Source organism: Diospyros lotus, chromosome 8, assembly GCF_014633365.1.
Source record: "Diospyros lotus cultivar Yz01 chromosome 8, ASM1463336v1, whole genome shotgun sequence".
Classification (NCBI taxonomy): domain Eukaryota; kingdom Viridiplantae; phylum Streptophyta; class Magnoliopsida; order Ericales; family Ebenaceae; genus Diospyros; species Diospyros lotus.
The window spans coordinates 39,183,460-39,203,207 of NC_068345.1; the positions used below are offsets into that span (position 1 = coordinate 39,183,460).

Below are 19,748 nucleotides of genomic sequence, written 5' to 3' on the forward strand. Positions count from 1 at the left end.
TATAATCTGAAAGACCAATAAAATGAGGTTTCAAAAATTAAGTCTATTTAAAAGAAATTTAAAATCTGACTAAAACTATTTATTTATATAAAGAACAGAAAAAGATCTTAGCCCCAAGCTCACGCTCCTAACTAGCTTGTTCAGTTCTCCTAAAAGATCCAATTTAGCTATCTGCATGACACTATCTTGATCTTTAATATTATGTCCTCAATAAAGCTATATAAAGGTGTAATATATCTTACAAGAATTAAATACGACATTTATAACATATTTTATTACATTATTACTATATTATTCATGAGCATAATAATTAATTTAAACATTAAAGGATACACTAAAAGACTGACCCCGCTCTCCTTTTACAAGAAGAGCCAATCTAAACAAGTTTAAATTCAAAGATTGCTAAGGCCAACTTGAAAAGCTAAGAAAACCAGAAATTAAGAATGGCGCACTGATTGGGTAGTGATTAACTTCAAAACTCTGTAATTATTATTATAATAATATAATTAAACACATAACTTAATTATATTTAAAGCAAAACTCAGACTCTTAACTGTTCTCCAGATATGCCCGAAAGCAAAACTCAGACTTTTAATCATGATGTACGTGAAGACCCTTCGCCGTCACTCATCAATGGGTTGGACTTTTGGAGATATTTTGACTTTTGACCCTTCAATTTGCATCAAAGTATAGAAATGGATGAACTGGCGTTTAAGAGGATGCCAGCTATTCCTTTTTTTTTTTTAATTTTTTGCAACGTATAAATTTTATTTGATTTTCTTCAACGTATATATAACCTTAGCCGGTTAAAGTCAACATTAGGCAGACATTGCACAATAAAGTTCTTCAATTTCGTTGCAAACACTTCTAGTAATGAAATCTTGCTATTGGGACAAAGCATTCCGTCGCTAAAGAACTTATAGATATTAAGGAAAAACTGAGCCCGCACGAGTCATTGAGAAGATGATATAGAATAGAACATAAATAAATCTCATTCCATTTCCATCCGTGGAAACTGCAACTTAATTGCTAAAACAAACAATGGCAAGATGCAGCAAAATCAATAAATTTCTTCCCAATTTCTTACTCCAAATACTTATAGCGATGAAAATAAATAAATGCGTCGCGAAAAGGGTAGTTTTTGATCATATCAGGAAAAAGAATTAAACTGGGCGGGGAGTTACTGCGATTTGGCACTCTCTCGCTGCAGAGTTTGCAGAGACGGCTGGACGGCATGGCAGCTTCTGCATGGAGCAGTAAACGACTTGAAAACTCTCCGCCCAATAGACCGCTCTTTACTCGCTCCGCCCCCTGGTTTTCCGGCCGCCGCCTTATAACTTTGGGGAAAGAAATCTTCCAAAGTAGCGGGGGATCTGGATTGAGTTGAAGAGCAGGAAGGATTTTGGTTTTCCAGTGGCAACAGGTGCCCGTTGGAGAACAGAACGTCGGCCGGGGTGACTTTGCTGGCGGCGGCCTTGCCGAATTCAAAACCCGGGTCTAGGTTGGCCGGCGGGTGGCCGACCTGCCGGAGCTTCAGCTGCTCATGGTCTTGGACACAAACGAGGCCTGCAAATGAGAGCGAGTATTCGGTTGAGTTGGTGGTGTTATCGGCTAGAACATTTGAAGAAGTGGGCCTTCTTGGCTTGCTGTTGTTTGCCATGGTTGGTTTAATTGCTTGTGACAGGCTTGGCTGTTGGGTAAAAGAAGCTGAGCTTTATATAGATGTCGGGGTTTATGAGGCCTTTGGAGGCTTCTTAATGTTCTTTCTGCTTTGCCCTCTTGTATTTAGAGTAGCAAAATCACAACTGTGCAAATATACATTTTCACAATCTAATTAACTGGCAATAAAATATCTATCATGAAATTAAATAATGTTATTGAATGAATAAAGTTAGTTCGTTTACTTCTCTCTCACATAATTTTTACTTTTCAAGATAAAACCGTACCACAATATTTGAATTTGTCTTAAACTAGCGACTATTTGCAGGTATAGTCAATGTTTAAGTTTAAGGTGGCTGATAGATACGAGGAAACCATGGCAGTGTAGTGCTAAGCCAAACCCGACATGGGTAGTTTTGATGGGGGCGAATGTTCCAAAGGACTGTGTATTAAGAGTTAATGATGAAGTTAAAAATCACTAAACTGTTTCACATTCATGGCTTCAGCTTTGGTGCGCCAAACCGTGCCTGCCGTCCCTGCTCGAAATGGGCCAATTGCCAATTGATTATTAAGCCACAGTTAATCTTTTTTTTTTTATTAAATGGTAATCTGCATTTATTGATTTTTAGTATAATTGAACTGCTTAATTATCCAGAGTATTAGCTCACTAAGTAGAATCACTAGTTTATAAGTTCATATAAAAATTATTTAAGTTACGCAAATATATTAATAGTAATAATTAACATAAAAAAATATTAAAATAGTATAAAATCTTGAATCACTGCTTACCTTTAAGTGCTTAAAATGGTCTAGAAATTGCAAATTAAGTATCATCCAAGCCCATATTCAAAAGTCATATAGAGGAAATCTTAACATAAATTACACTGAGTCATCTTAAATTAAATTATATAAGCACTAATTTACTTAAGAAAATTAAACAAATTTACTACAAAAAAAATATATTCGTCACTCTATCTTTTTTGCTTCCCCCTAAGATATTGAGTGCTAATTTAAGTGTCAAAACGCATATGATCAAAATTTTATACTTACGGAGTTTAGATTGTGATTTTTCATATTTCAATTACCAAATAATAGAAAAAAATGGTAAGTAACATTTAAATTTTTCTCCATGTTTCTCATACTTAAATAAAATATTAGTAATTTTTTTGAAAGGATAATTTTATTTTAAAGATATTTTAATTTAATATATTGTTATTCATGAAATGAATAATAAATTTAAAATTTTCTATAATATGTATATATATATATATATATTAGTTTGCTAGGTTTAATGAGTATTGGCACAAATTTCTATAATACATAAATGAGTCAAATTGTTCACGAGTGATTTTGTATTCAACTTTAAAATAAACGAATTGAGATAGAATTTAATTTTAAAATTTATTTTATAAATGAGTCAAACTTGATCTTAATAAAGAGTAACTAATTAAAACTTATGAATATATTTAATTAGAAATTCGTGAACATGTTTAACTAAAAATTCACGAATAGACTCATTTATAAATATATTAATAAATTTATTTATTATTTTATAAATATATTATTTAATATAAAATTAATAAACTTAATTATAATAAATAAATATTATATTTATTGTAATTTAAAATTATTATTAGTTGATTATAATGTTATATTTATTGATCACTCATCTTTTTTGTTTGCCCCTAAGATACTAAGTGCTAATTTGAGTGTCGAAACGTATGATCAAAATTTTATACTTACAGAGTTTAGATTATGATTTTTCATATTTCAATTACCAAATAGAAAAAAAAAAAAGGTAAGTAACATTTAAATTTTTCTCCATGTTTCTCATACTTAAATAATATTAATAGTAATTTTTTTGCAAGGACAATTTTACTTTAAAGATATTTTAATTTAATATATTGTTATTCATGAAATGAACAATAAATTCAAAATTTTCTATAATATGTATATATATATATATATCAGTTTCCTAGGTATAATGAGTATTGGCACAAATGTATAGAGGCCCCGTTTGTTGCAGGTTAATTAAAGAAATTATAGCTTATAGCTTCTTAGATTATAACTTCTAAAACTTAGAATAAGTTGTGAACCTGTTTGTTGCAACTTCTTAGAAGTTGTAATTAAGTAGTTGTGGTGTTTGATACCATAAGCTGTAAAATAACTTATTTTTGTATAATTGTCCATAATACCCTTAGTAGTTATAGAATGATAATTTTAAAATTAATTAGTGTATATGTATAAGTTTCAAGTGTTATAAAAAAATTAATTAAAGTATAGAGAGAGATGAAGAGATTTGAAAATGGAAATGGCGGTGGAAAAGAAAATCCATGATTGCGTAGACAAAAGAGTAATTCTTTGCTAAAAATAAGGGCAAAATTGTCATAAAAATGTAATTATTTAAGCAAAAGTTGTAAAAGCTGGGGTATCCCAGCTTTGAAAAAGCCAGCTTCTACCCCTTCTAAAAGCTAGTAGAAGCTATAAGTTAGAATTCTATAAGTTAAAACAAACACTACATCCCAACTTTTTTGAAACTAGAAGCTAAAAGTTGCAACTTTTAAGTTGCAACAAATAGGGCCAGAGTCACAAATGAGTCAAATTGTTCGCGAGTGACTTTGTATTCGACTTTGAAATAAACGAGTTGAGATTGAGTTTAATTTTTAAATTTGTTTTGTAAATGAGTCAAACTTGATCTTAGTAAAGAGTGACTCGTTAAAACTCATAAATATGTTTAATTAAAAGTTCAGGAATAGACTTATTATATGTATTTCCTGTGTCACCCCACAAGGCCGAACTCGGTCTGATGGACCGGGCCAATCATCCAAAGCCGAGAAGGCCCAAGCAACCTCGCCAAGGAAAGCCCAGCCACCATAGAAACCTCAAGCTCGTAAAGCGAGTTTCCGAGAAGCTCCCAGCAATCGGCTAACGAGCTCCCGGTAGTGTCGCTAAACCACCCAGGCCACTAGTCCAAAACCCCCAGCTCGCATAAGTGGCAAAGCTGCTTATGAGTCAGAGGTAGGGTTCAAATACTTTAACCTGCAACAGCCCATGCTCCTCGTAATAGAGATCTCATTCCCGATTTTATGTAAACGATAAGGATAGTTTGTCCCCCATTATGCAGTCTTTATATTTCTATATATTATCTAAATTGTAAAGACCCCTCAATACAAATAGGGGGTCAGGGGAACAAAAGAAAGGGACAGAGAGAATAATCAGATACCTTCATTCTAAAGGAATAATCAAAGTGTGGTCGTTGAGTAGGTATCGTTCTGATCGAACCACGTAAAAATTCTGGTGTTGACTCACGTTAGAAATTTTGGTTCATTTCTTCTTCTTAGCATTTTGGATTTACTTACCGTTGCCCAAAATGAATCACGGTCGGCTGAAATCAAACGTTGACAAGACTTATTTATAAATATATTAATAATTTTATTTATTATTTTATAAATATATTATTTAATATAAAATTAATAAACTTTAAATTACAATAAATAATATTATGTTTATTGTAATTTAAAGTTATTATTAGTTAATTATAATGTTATATTTATTAATTATTAAATTTGGTTTAAGATTATAATTTATTGATTAATTGCATATTAGATTTTTAAAAATATTTTTAACAAATCTAAGTCCGAGCTCATTAGAAACTTGTTAAGCTTGAACTCGAACTCATATCAAGCTTGAGCCTAGTCATAAGCCTCGAGTTCGAGCTTGACACGATTCTGTTTAATTGCAATCTTATTAATCTCTAACATAAAATTAATTATTTAAAGCAACTTGTAAAAAAAATATCTTCATTTTAAAAATTACAAAAATTTGCGGCCAAGATGGGCAGAGTTACCCATGATCCCCGGTTCTGATCGCACTTGTCTGTGCAGAAAGCATTTTATTATGGGCCCCGCGTTAAACCGGAGAAGAGGACAAGGTCGAATCAGAAAGTGACGGGTGTAAAGCAACCCACAGCCTTCTCTCTTCGCGCTGATATTTTCTCGCCGGGTCCTCCACGTGTCCGTCAGACTCCAGCCTTATCCCTATTATTATCCATATTTGCTTTTCTCTATCTCCAATCTCAATCTCTCTATTCCCACGCTCTTCTAATTTATTTGAAAAACGAAGTCTATTCGTAAAACTATCCAAAGACAACGAAGAATAATGTAAGCTTGGAAGAAGTAAGAAACCATCTGGATGGAGAATTTCCGAGCAGCGACCCTTGCATTTATAAGGAGGTAAGGCACCATATCCATTGACGCACAGAAACAAAGAAGGAAATAAAGGAGAAAGCGAGAGAGAGAAGATGGTCTTGTTAGAGAAGCTTTGGGACGATGTCTTGGCCGGACCTCACCCCGACCGTGGCCTTGGCAAGCTCCGGAAGATCAAAAGCACCAAGCCCCTTGGATCCAAAGGTACCTACTTGATCTTCCTCATCCATATCCATTGATAATCTTGCCGATCATTTTCTTTGCTGACAGATCTAGATTTCAAATTTGGATTTCTCTTTTTCCTTTTTGGCGCGTATAGATGGCGAAGGAGAAAGCAGCAGCAGGTATCAGAGGTCCCTGTCGCATCCGGAGACTCCGCCTACTCCGTCGACGCCGACCTCGCTGTCGCCGACGGGAGCGCGTAGGGACAACGTGTGGAGGAGCGTGTTCAATCCGGGAAGCAACCTCGCCACCAAGGGCATTGGCGCCGAGGTCTTCGACAAGCCAAACCCTAACTCTCCCACTGTTTATGACTGGTACGTGTGTCCGTACGCTCATCCGGTCATGTTTTCCACCGACTCTCGAGATCTGATCTGCCTTCAGATGGTTCTGGATTTGATTCAATACTGAGTGAACATGTTTTGCGTGATCATGGCAGGCTCTACAGCGAGGAGACCAGGAGCAAGCATCGTTGAGGCGGACGGTCACCGGAGGGTGCATGTAAATAGTGTCCTTCCCTTGTTTACTGTCTGCCACGCGTTACTGTCGTCGCAATCGTACTCGTATTGTGGTTGATGTCCTAATTAGGTTTGGGAGTTTACTAAACATGCTTTCAAGTGGAGTTTTGCTAAGCTGTTAGCCACTGGAGCGGTTAATCATGGGCACGAGTTCTTCTTGTCTTTGTATGATCTACCGTGGACGGTGGTGATTGCATGATTTGCATCCTAATTCCTATTATTATTAAATAATAAAAGGGCAGTGTATTTGTTCTTCTTATTAGCTATTTTCTTTTTTTCGTACACCACAACAAAAATAAAAGCAATATGAAATTTTGAGTAGATTAGAATACAAATTTATGCAATTTTTTTTTCAGAATAATTGATTTTGATTGAAATATTTTACAAATTATAGTATACATTATTGCTAATTTTGATCATTTTTAGACTAAAATAATGGACGATGATAGGTGGTCACACAACACGTGGCATGCAAGTGGAGGTGGCTGAACTTTTAACGATTGGTAGATAAATAATTATGGATAATGATTGTGATATATTCTTTTCAGTTCTGATTTATTCATCACATAATTGAAGAAATTATCTTGAAAATTATTTTTAAATTTTTATATTAAAATATTTTAATTATTATAATAAATTTATAACTAACAGAATGTGTCTTTAGTTTTTAATTTTTTGAATAGCTGCCAAAAAAAAAAAAAAAGGAAATGATTAGGAACACATGAGACATCATGTGTGAATTTTTTGATATTTAAATTAGTTGAGTATAGAAAAATAAAAAAATTATAGTTTTAATTAAGTTTTTATCTTATCTTGATTGAAGGAATAACTTCTTATTTGTAAAGTTTGAAGTTAATAGGTGAAAAAGTATAAATATTTTTTAAATAATTTATTTTAAATTTTTAAATAAAAATATTAAAAATAGACACATTCCCAAACGCATAAGAGACTGGTTCTTGAGGTATCTATGAGAGACTCTCAAGAGTACTTGGGAGACGCCTCTAAGAGAGTTTTGAACAATTATGTGAACAATTATGTTGAGAAGGCTTTGTGGACTTTTTTTTTTTATAGTTTTTTTCTATTGATTTTATCTTATATTTTAATTATTTTTTTTAAACACAATGCTAATAAATAAACAATAAAACATATATTTTTATTAATTTAATATTTATTATCGTACAAAAGTAAAATTGTGTAAAAATAATTAGGTTGCGTTCTCTTTACTGTTTTCAAGTTATTTTTAGTTTTTAATTTTATAAAATAATGAAAACGCATTCTTTTTACTATTTTTAAAAATATATTTTTGAAAATAAAAAAAAATTATAAATAAAACTCAAAACAACAAAGTTATTTTAAGTGTTTTCATCACAAACAAACTCAAAACTCAAAACACATTTATTTATTTATATATTTATTATTATAATAAATAAAATATTATAAAATTCATTAACTTTAAAATTATATATTTTTTTAATAATTTATAAACATTAAATATTTTTAATTTACTGAATAATCAAATTTATTGAATAAAATATTATTAAAAAATTATTTTTAAAATTTCAAAGAGAACGTGTTTTCTAATTTTCTGTTTTAAAAAATAATTTTTCAAAATAACAAAGAGAACGCGTTTTCAATTTTCTAAAAATAGACTATTAAAATAGAAAATTGAAAATGAATTCAAAATTCAAAACTAAAAATTAAAAAGCAAAGAGAACGTAACCTTAGATTTTAGAAATCTCATTTTATTTTCAAATAAAACAGTTACAAATGGGTGTTGCTACCAACACAAATTGTGATGGAATTGCAAGGTATTTTACATATTATGCATTTTTAATATTTATTATTTATACATATAAAGAATAAAAAATTAAAAAAATAATATAGTCTTTGTATGCATAATAAACCTTACCAACATATAATTATATAAACCCCTCAACTTAAATATTGGTTCATTTTGAAAACTTGAGGCATTAATTAAAAATTCACACATTGACTTTATTATTTGGTTAATGAAGTTTGCCGTGACATGACTATTGTTTAATTTTTCAAACTCTTAATTTAGTTTTGTTAAACTAACAAATGCAGATGAAGATTATATTAATTGGGGAAGGCTTATAAGTGGACTGGTGGCTGCATAGATCTCACCCCTCATGAGGTCTATGCTCCTTTTTCTAATTTGTTCGTGTTAGACAAATATTATGTTATATGATGTGATTAACATAACATTTTCAAATAAATGTAATATTTAATATTTAATGAAATTTTAGTTTAATAATATTATTATATCACTCTCAAAATTTAGTTACACAGTCTAAATATTTAATATAACAATAACAATTTATATCATTGTTATTTTAAGAAATAAAAACATTATCTGAATAGTTATAAGTAATATTTGTGTATTAATATATTATATTAATATAAAATATTATTTTAAATGTCAGGATTAAATATCCACATAAAAAATTATTTGTAAATGTATTATGCAGCGGTTCTGCAGGCCGAATGATACGACGTCGTTACCAACTCTCAGCTCCCTCAAAGTCGGTAAACCTTGAAATCCTAGTGTCCCTCGTCTAGTCGTCTGTTCCTTCTTTCCTTGAAACCTCCAGGGGTAATCCACCCGCACTCTTATTAGTTTCGAAGCCTTTGAAGTCGTTTAAGAAGATATCAGGCTCTGGACTACACCAATTTGCCCATATGGATTTGCCTGAAATCGTTGACGTCGCCCGCAATTTTACCGTCATGGTCAGAGTTCAAGGCCCTGTAAGTCTCTGCCCCTATCTATGTATGCATATGTATATTCAAATATAGGTATGTATTATGCTGTTTCTGAATCACTGGACAAATTCGCTTTGATTTATCTTTGTTGGGTTCTATATGGGTCGTTGTTTTGCCGTCAAATTCAGGACCCAAAGGGTCTGAAGATGAGAAACCATGCTTTCCACCAGTACAAGTAAGTGATATATATTTGTACAGAACTCGAGTCTTGGTGACATTTGGAAAATTTGGTGCTGTTGGTCTTGAACTGATTGAAATTTTCATGGTGGGTTATGAATGTATAGCAATGGCAAAACCACACTTTCAGCTTCTGGGATGTTGTTGCCTGGTTCTTTCGGTATTGATCCAGCAGCTAGGCAGATTGATAGCAGGAATGATGCGTTGACGTTTTCTGGTTCAACGGTTGTGGTAACCGTTGCATCTGTTTTTGAGCCGTTTCTATCATTACTGCAGAGGGAGAACATGTCTCAGGTTGCAGATGTTTTTGGTAATTTTATGTATGGACTCAACATTTAGATATCTAACTCACTTTGAATTTCTGCAGGACAAGCCAAATTTAATCCCTGGTGTTCAGATTGATGTAATGTTAGAGGTTCAACTGCTGGTCACTAGTTTATTTTAGTATTTTAATGTTCAACAAGCTTAATTCGTTGGATTACAAATATTTCTGCCGTTTGATTTGAAGGGAAGGAATAGGGTTGAACATGAAACTAAGGGGTCAAACGATCAAGTTCCTCATTGGTTGTCTGCACGACTTTTCGCATTGGTAGGTACTTAAAACTCATGGTTGTGGGATACACATTCTACATGCGCAAGAGTTATATGTTCTATTTTTTCAGTATTTCCTATATGAACTAATTATATACTCTTGAGGAGGAATTTGATCTTTTATTGAGGTGCTATACTTCTAATTCATAACAGTGGTTAAGCTGCATTGCATTAAGTGATTAATGATCTTTTGTGTTGACAATTTATTTCCTTTTCACTATTCTTTTTCCAGTTTAGTTGTGTTTATATATGTTAAGTGAACTTTGATGCTGGAATGCATAAAATACAGGTTGATGTTCCTGCATCTTCCATGGCTGTTCAATCACTCATTCAAGCTTCTTCTGGTTCATTGGAGAATTGTTGGGAGGTTGGTTGGTCCTTGGCCTCTTACAGTGATGGTCCTCAAACTTTGAAGAATGCCGTGCAAGCCGGGGTATTTAGCCATTAGCCTTAGTGTTGTTGTCTTCATTTCTCGTGTAAATTCACCTCAACTCCATGCACACTGTATAGAAAAATTCCTACTTTTTAGGGAAGAAATGGAAAGAAGAACATATGAAGACTTTCAGGCTATCAATTGAGTGTTTATGACTTGTGTATTAGGCCCTAGTTGGTGTGTCTCAGGATGGTCAATTAGGTTCAGGCTCTGAACCCTCATAATATCTGAGCATGTGAGAAAGCATCACAACAGATGAGAATTTCCAAGTGAACCACCAAACTGTTGTGTGTTAAATGCAAAACTAAGATTAACCTGCCTTAGCTCAGTTGAAATGTTGTTTACAAATTATCATACTCAATTGGCATCCTTCTCTTTAGTGGCTTCTTCAAAGCCTGGAAAGAAAAGAGAAATTTCCTGCGGCTGATGTGATACAAAATTCCAACCAATTACTTCAGGTTGAAGAATCTCTCATCCAGAGGCAGAGCCACATGGTACAGGGAGAGTTGAGAAGTCCAAACTCTATGGGCAGGTCAACCTCTAAAATTGCCCTTCTTGCAGTTTGCTCAACAGTTTGTAAGGTACTCTTCAGCTCTTTCTCTGTTTCTTCCTTGCTTTTCTTTGTAGCATAAATTATCAAGAATAAACTGCATATGAAAAATAGATGTCAAGACAATTTGCCCTTTCTTCTGGAATTCTTTTTGCATTCTTGTTGCACATTCAACAGAAAGAGAGTGACAGCTGAAACAATTTCTATTTAGGACCTGCCAAACTTAAACATAGCACCCTTGATTAAGAGGGGAGATCTTCTTCTGGCAATGGGATCTCCTTTTGGTGTCTTGTCTCCTGTGCACTTCTTTAACAGGTAGCTTTGCTAATGCAAGAATTTACTTTATGTTTTAATATCTTAGTCTTGGAATGGTTGCATTTTCTGTGTTGTAAAATACACTGTAGCATACTTTGCTAGTGGGTTAAAGAGGAATAACTAAGCCACATTACTCTTTATGCCTTTAGCAGTTGTTGCTAAAACAATACGAGTGCAAGAAACCCCTCTTTGAGATTCCAATCCACCTGAATAACATTAAATGAGTTGACAACACCCTTTAGTGGCTTAATGATTTTGGAGTTGATTGCAGACAGTTTTTCTGGGATTGGCTCCTATCTTTCCATGCCAGTCCCAACTAGAAGATTAGCAAGTTGACATTCTGCCATTTTTTTTGGCACACGCGTGCATGGCAATAGACACAGAGAAGTTCACTCTAATGCTCCAATACAGTACCTAAATTAATGACAACACTACTGTTCTATTTGGTGAAATCTTTTACTTACGGTTCTGTTTCACATGATCATTTTGCTGTTTGCATCAGTATATCAGTGGGATATGTTGCCAACTGCTATCCTAGTGGTTCTGCTAAGAGATCTTTGTTGATGGCAGACATTCGTTGTCTTCCTGGTGCGGGAATTTCTGGCTTAGAACTCTTGATTCATTCATTGCTATCAGGTTCTGATTGCATTTTAACACTCAGGAATGGAAGGTGGTCCCGTGTTTGGGGAGGATGCGCTGCTATTTGGTTTATTGACTAGACCGTTAAGACAAAAGACTACTGGTGCTGAAATTCAGGTAACTTGAAAGTGTTCTGTTCTCCCCTTGATAGTACTAAAGTTTAAAATTATAAAAACATTTATAACAGTGGTTTGTACATGTTAATTATTTATATAAATTTTTTTATTTGTAGCTTTGTTTTGTTTCAGATTTCCTTTATCCTTATCCTTTATATGCTATTGCATTATGAAGATATGAGAGATGGGCAGTACATCGAGACATTTTTCAAGAAATTATTGTCAGTCTCATGCTTGAACTTGATAGCCATGGATAAAGATTATTGGGTAGCTACAATTCATGTAGCAAACTGTACCTATTGGGATTAAGGCTTGTGATGACGATGATGTTGTTGTTACAGTCTCATGCTTGAACTTATTTGTGAAATCTTTCAAGTGAGCTTTTTGTGAAAAATATGTTTCATATGTTTATGCATGTATTGAGACACATGTAAATCCATACCTTATGGTCATATATGGTGATTAGTGCATATGAGACTATTAATCCGGGATGGAAATTCCTTGCTTGAGATATTGCTGCCAGGAGTTAAAAAATAAGATTTTCATTGTTTTAGGGCTTACATTAGCTTAAATATCTCGTGTATACTGCACTATATGAAATGCTATTTTGGATGACAGCTGGTGATTCCGTGGGAAGCCATTGCAACTGCTTGCAGTGACTTGCTGCTGGAGGAGCCTCAAAATGGATACAAAGGGTTGAATTATAACAATGGCAACTTGAATGCTGTAGGGAGGTTGGATCAATCTAACAGTCTTGGCACAAATAGTCTGTCCTGTCAACTTCATAAGCACGCTAATTTAGATTGCCCTCCCCTATCACCTATTGAGAAAGCAATGATTTCAGTCTGTCTTGTTACCATTGATGACAGAGTATGGGCATCTGGTGTTTTGCTCAATAAAGATGGCCTTATTCTCACGAATGCTCACCTGCTGGAGCCTTGGAGGTTTCAGAGAGCAACTGCTTATGGTGAAACAAGTGAATTAAAATCAAAGTTTCCTCTCACCCCATCCAACAATTCTTTACCTTCTGCCCATGATAGAAATGGGTTTAACCAAAAGTTTCAGGGTTTGCTGCCGGGAGTATTGGAAACTACAGACTCTGTTGCTGATGGTGGTGGGGGCTCTAGATTTGATTGGACCACCATGCATCAAAGCATACGTGTTCGCTTGGATCATCGGGATCCTTGGATATGGTGTGATGCTAAGGTACTGTATGTCTCAAAAGGACCTTTGGACATCGCCCTACTGCAGCTTGGGTATGTTCCAGATCAGCTTTGCCCCATTATTATGGACTTCTCATGCCCGCCCCCAGGATCGAAGATCTATGTTATTGGGCATGGACTTTTTGGGCCACGATGTGGTAAGTCCTTTGTTATTCAACATTAAGCACTACAACTCAGGTAGTGTTTGTAAGGATTTCTATGCCTGTTATTTTCATTTCCTCAATAAAAATTATGAGAAGGTTATAACTATAATGTTTCTAATTTTAAAATTTACAATTACTAACCTAGTATGGCCTCTTGTACTTATTTGAGGTGATAGATGCTTCCTTGTATTGTATGAACTAAATGAATTGGTCTGCATTACCGTGGCTTTGTTACTGCTTCTTAATGAAGAGATTGGAGCTTTGAATCCAAGGGTGAATTTTTTTTTGCTAATAATGCCAAAAGAGGATTTCTGTAGCCATCTGAAGTAGTTATAGTGAAGCCTTAGTTTATTTATTTAAGTTAATACCTAAATATAGGTTTGTACCCTGTCACTCCTTCTCACACCCTTCTCTGATGGCTGCTGGAAATGAGGAACGGCTTTTTGTTTAATAGCCATATGGTATTGTCCTACTATTTTTAAGATAAGTAGGAGTCTATATATAAATAGAACTGCCTAGAGGAGCAAACCCTGTGCAAAAGATAGTTACAATAAGATCTCTTCTACAATAGAGGCAAAGAGTAAATACAAAAGATCCCATGACAAAAACTAGGGATCTCATGACAAGAAATCCCTGTTTTAAAGTCAAATTCCCTGTACATGCCCAAATTTCTAGATTCCACATTTATTCCCTACAACATAGTTCAGGACAGTTACTTTCCTTTTGAATGCCAATCAAATGATTGGACTAGTTACTTGTTCATGTAATATTTGGCCATTTACTTGCATTAAAATATGCTTCAAGGTTAGATTCTCTTGCCCCCTGGTGTATGCAGAAAATTTCTTACATCTGGTTTCGATTTGGCATCAGAGTTCTTCCCATCTGTCTGTGTCGGTGTTGTTGCAAAAGTTGTTGAAGTCAAGTGGCCTCTGCTCCATGGAACCGGTCAACGGGACAATGCTCTTGGATGTATTCCAGCAATGCTAGAAACAACAGCAGCTGTCCATCCTGGTGGTAGTGGTGGTGCTGTGGTCAATTCAGATGGCCTCATGATTGGGCTTGTTACAAGGTACAATAAATCCAATTTAAATTATATCTGTTGGGAAGATAATTTAGATGCACATGCAAGTGCATTGCATATTATTGCAATGATGATCTTTATTGTGAGGGTGAGGGTATAATGTGTTTTTTTTTTTTTGTGAAATTTTCTTTTGAAGTTTCCTCCGGCTGAGAATTGACTGCGGCCAGCTAGGCTAATGATGGGATAGTTTCCAGCTCATGCCATGAGTTGAATGTTGCTTCTGCCACTAGCATTCTCACTTAAGTAGGAGAGGGTCAAACCATGAAGTTGAACCCGCAAACTGACAACTATGAGTTGGTTTTTCTTTTGCGCTACTGTCTATCACGATCACACTATGTTTGCATGTATTTATTTTGTGTCGTTGGGCCTGATATGTTATTTCTTGTGTTCTGAGCAATTTTACCAAAGAATTGTTCAAAGCTACACGGTTGTAATTTCTGTGACACAATTATTCCTTTGAAATTCTTGATGCTTGCCGATTGAACATCCTGCTTAATGAGATATATTGTCGATGCAGCAATGCGAGACATGGTGGAGGGACAACCATACCACATTTGAACTTCAGCATTCCATGTGCAGCTCTGGAGCCCGTCTTCAAGTTCTCGAAAGGTTAATTTTCCATATTAGTGTCTCAAAAACCACATTGGAAATCAAATGCTTCTCTTCTATCAAAATCAATCTCTTCTCTCCCCTGTGGTTTCTGTTCTATGAGTTCCCAGTTACAAGTTTTACTTCTTCCGATCGACTGCCTTTCCTCTAGCAGATATGTCGGATTCATCCCTCTTAGAAGATCTTGATAAACCCAGCGAACACCTTTCTTCTATATGGGCACTGATGCCGCCATTATCTCCCAAAGGCCCCTCGCTGCCCTATCTGCCTCTTCCAGTACCAGCAGATATCAACAAAGACGGGAAGGGTTCGCAATTTGCCAAGTTTATATCAGAAAAGCAGGAAGTTCTCAAAAGATCAATTCAGCTTGGCAAGATGGAAAGGCTTTCTATAGATTCCACTCGCTGTAAGTTGTGACCATCCTGCAATTCCAGTGGAAGCAAATAACTACTGGCCTGAGAGCTTCATTGATGTGGAGATTTATAGCTTTGCTGTGGTTGTCACTTGTCAATGTATGAATGACTGTATCTTTATGTAGTTAAAATAAGCTTCAAAATAAGAAAGACTAATGGTTTTGCTTCCCAATCATCATGTACATGACATAATCTTCTTTAAATGTAATAGTTCCATTGTGTGGCTACATGTCATGAATATCCTCTTATGAAAATATCATGAAACCAATATGAATCTCCAGTTGTGGATCTGGCAGGAGGGTTTTAATTGAGAGTTATTGTCACGCAAGTGCCTGGCTTAAATCTCCTATGGGGTATGGGCAACAAACAGATAGGCATGTTTTCAGACAGCAAACGAAAGGTTTTTATGCTTTTAGATTTACCCTTTTTTTCCCCAGTAAATTAAATAATTTAATATTTTTTTATAAATATTTGTTTTTACCTATACGTTTATGTTTTTCTGTGTTATCACTTAATTTTTTATTATTTTGATTATATTATTAAATTTACATTTTTGTGTTAATTTAACTCTATATTTTGATTTTTTTTTGTGTGATAATCTAAGCTTTTTATTGTTTCGATTACACTCATTGACTTCATTTTTGAATCAATTTAACTCTTATACTTTGATATGAATAGAGAATAATGCGTAATTTGTCATCTTAACGCGATTCTTAAATCAAAAAATATGCCAGATGAGTGGAGGAATAGTACTTTGGTCCCTATATATAAGAACAAAGGAGATGTTCAAAACTGTGAAAATTACAGATGAATTAAGTTAATGAGCTATACCATGAAATTCTGGGAGAGAGTAATAGAGCAGAGGCTCAGAAAAGAAACAGATGTCTCAGAAAATCAGTTTGGTTTCGTGCCCGGTAGATCAACAATGGAAGCTATATATCTACTGAGGCTCCTAATAGAAAGGTATCGGAATCATCAGAAGGACCTACATATGGTGTTTATAGATCTAGAAAATGCCTATGATAGGGTCCCTAGAGAAGTATTATGAAGGGTTTTAGAGAAGAAATGAGTCTGAATAGCCTATATACAAGCCCTTAAGGACATGTATCATGGTGCAGAGACAAGAGTCAGAACATGCGGAGGGGATACTGAACCGTTTAAAATTACAATAGGATTGCATCAAGGTTATGCACTAAGTCCATACTTATTTGCTTTAATAATGAATGAACTCACTAAAGATATTCAGACAGATGTGCTATTGTGTATACTATTTGAAGACGACATAGTGTTGGTGGATGAAACAAAAGAAGGAGTGAACACTAAGCTTGAGTTATGAGAAACAATTTAGAATCTAAGGGATTTAAATTAAGCAGAAAGAAAACAGAATATATGAAATGTAAATTTAGTAAGAATGCAAGAGTGGAGGATGTGATAATAAAATTGGAAGACCAAATCTTACAAAGAAAAAACCATTTTTGATATTTGGGATCAGTGATTCAAAAAGATGGAGAAATTCACGAGGATGTCACACATAAAATTAAGGCAGGTTGGCTAAAATTGAGAAATGCATCGGGGGTGTTATGTAATGGTAAAATCCCATTAAAATTGAAAGAAAAATTCTATAGGACAGCTATAAGACCAGTTTTGTTGTACGACTTAGAATGTTGGGTAGTAAAATACCAACATGAGTAAAAGACAAGTGTAGCGGATATGAGGATGTTAAGATGGATGTGCGGCCATACAAGAAAAGATAAAATTAGAAATGAAGTTATTCGTAATAAGATAAGAGTAGTGCTAATAGAGGAAAAGATGAGAGAGACTAGACTAAGATGGTTTGATCATGTGAAAAGGAGACCAACAGACGCTCCTATGAGGAGAGTTGATGAAATGAAACAATTAATCAAAAAAGAGATAGAGACAGACCTAAGAAGATTTTGAGGAAGACATTAAAGTTTGATATGAAGTGTATGAATCTCAATGAAGATATGACAAAAGATAGAAATACATGGAAGTTTAGAATTCATGTAGCCGACCCCACATAGTGGGATAAAGGCTGGATATGTTGCTGTTGTTGTACTTTATATTTTTTTTTACATATAAAAGTATATGACTTAAATTGACTTGAAAATATAGGTTTAGCAATACAATCGAAATAACAAAAAGTTTGAGTTATATAAAAAAATATCAAAATATAGAGGTTAAATTAACGTAAAAATTAAGTTAAAAAATATAATCTAAACAATGAAAAATTAAAATAGTCACATGAAAAAAGTGAAATATAGGAATAAAAATATAAATTTGGCTACTATATTATAAAGGATTATGTTTATCACTGATAGCCGGATATATCGTAAATAAATTTTAATATTATTTAAATAAAAAAAATATTGATCCAAGAGAGATTATCTTACTTATTTATAAGAAAGGAAAAAAAAAACTTATAATGATAATTTGTAAGGTAAGGAAACGTTGGTTAAAATGAGTAAAATAAAATTATATTAAGATAATTTATTTATAATCTTCAAGATAATTTATTCGCAATGGGTGAAAGATAAATTTATTCGAAAAGTTCAAAATAAAAAGTTATAAGAGTTCTTTCATATAAATTTAATAAATATAATAAAAAATATTTTTTAAAATATTTATTATATCTCATATTTTTTTATTTATATTTTAATTAATAAATATTAATCAATGATAATTACCGGAACTCAGAAGCCATGAACCAAGAGCCACATTGCAGGAATGCATCATCTCTCTCTCTTTCTGTAAATATATATATATGTGAGCATTTCCAGAGCTTGATTCGATTGAGTACAACTCAATCCAGGCGTCTCTTCCACTGTGGAGCAGCGTTCTAGTCTTGACATCACTCCCACTGGCTTCTTGATTGACCAGGAAACAACATTGCAGGCAAGGTGTTTGAAGAAAGGTGAATAAGAAACTCCGTCTGCATTGCTTCGTTCAAATTTTTACTCTCTTTTAAATTTTCACGTACATTGATTCACAGTGGACCGTTCTATATATGTGTGTATATATACAAAAGCATATATATATATATATAGAGAGAGAGAGAGAGAGAGCATAGTATTAGTGGCTGAGTTTTTCTTTGAATTGTGCATAGGCATAGTGCATTACAAGAAATAGTAGTTCTCGTAGAAACAATAAAATGTAATGGATCTATCTCAAGAGAAATAACAAGTTGCTTCAGTTTTCCTTTTATTGTGAATCGGCATAGCGCATATAAGAAGATAGCAGTTCTCGTGGAAGTAATAAAATAGAATGGATCTGTATCAATAGAAATTATTTGTAAACCTTACCCGCCATCGTAAAAATCCGCGGTCAATTTTCTCTGTATTATTCTCTTTCTATGGAGACTGAGTTGTAGAATTAGAAAATTTCTGCAAGTGATTGGTTTACTACTTTTAGTCATACAATATTTTCACCTGCCTCACTCATAGGATAAACTAAAAGTAGAAGCCAGTCAGCTGTATTTGTAAGACTGCAATTCTCAGAGAAATAATACAATATAATGGATCTATATCAAGAGAAATTCTCTAAGATACAAGCTCTTTCTTTCTTTTTTTTGCTTTTCTTTTTCCCTTTCTTAACTCATGTATAGTATGCATGAGTCCTGTTATGGGAACGAGGAGATTAGTGAAGTCCCTTTTACATCCAAAAAATCTAATGGCCGACTTAAATTTATTTTTTTAAAATGAATCAAAAATAAAAAACCATGGCATATTTCACAAACATTTTCCACTAGTGGATTTAATGACTTATAATTTTATTTAAATAGGTAAATACAATTTTCAGAAGATGAAATAAATAAATTTGATTTTTTGGCATAGTGGCGCCAAAATCAACACATGTATCTGGTATTGGTCACCATGGCCTGATTTAACCTTTTGGTATGCACAGTGCCATTGGAGTATGCTTTTTTTAATTTTTTTTCAAGATAACGGGGTTTTGGTTGCAAAGAGGACAAAATGACATACGACATGCTAGAGATGTGGGTGTGTTTCAGATTGGTTGGGTGAAGAAAGCTGCACATAATGCAATGACAAAATGAACAG

General features: G+C 33.8%; 2 protein-coding genes across 4 annotated transcripts; both read left to right on the forward strand.

Annotated features, from left to right (window-relative positions):
* The first annotated feature begins 5,835 nt into the window (after nucleotides 1-5,835).
* Nucleotides 5,836-6,860, forward strand: LOC127807254 (auxin-repressed 12.5 kDa protein-like). Its single transcript, XM_052344952.1, has 3 exons — nucleotides 5,836-6,068; nucleotides 6,184-6,400; nucleotides 6,523-6,860. The coding sequence occupies exons 1-3, from the start codon at nucleotides 5,960-5,962 to the stop codon at nucleotides 6,557-6,559; spliced, it is 363 nt and encodes a 120-aa protein (XP_052200912.1). The 5' UTR covers nucleotides 5,836-5,959; the 3' UTR covers nucleotides 6,560-6,860.
* A 2,301-nt stretch (nucleotides 6,861-9,161) lies between these two features.
* LOC127808380 (glyoxysomal processing protease, glyoxysomal) lies at nucleotides 9,162-15,947 on the forward strand. 3 transcript variants are annotated; one of them, XM_052346902.1, is made up of 14 exons: nucleotides 9,162-9,367; nucleotides 9,511-9,557; nucleotides 9,667-9,853; nucleotides 9,927-9,974; nucleotides 10,068-10,148; nucleotides 10,440-10,583; nucleotides 11,042-11,164; nucleotides 11,345-11,448; nucleotides 11,951-12,036; nucleotides 12,110-12,204; nucleotides 12,822-13,563; nucleotides 14,440-14,638; nucleotides 15,168-15,259; nucleotides 15,414-15,947. In XM_052346902.1, exons 1-14 carry the CDS (start codon nucleotides 9,302-9,304, stop codon nucleotides 15,674-15,676), a joined length of 2,277 nt encoding a protein of 758 aa, XP_052202862.1. In that variant the 5' UTR covers nucleotides 9,162-9,301; the 3' UTR covers nucleotides 15,677-15,947. The 3 variants fall into 3 exon arrangements, 2 of the variants coding, with proteins under 2 accessions (XP_052202862.1, XP_052202861.1); XM_052346901.1 differs by having other exon boundaries at nucleotides 9,206-9,557; XR_008024935.1 differs by lacking the exon at nucleotides 15,414-15,947 and having other exon boundaries at nucleotides 9,204-9,557; nucleotides 14,405-14,638.
* The last annotated feature ends 3,801 nt before the right edge of the window (nucleotides 15,948-19,748 follow it).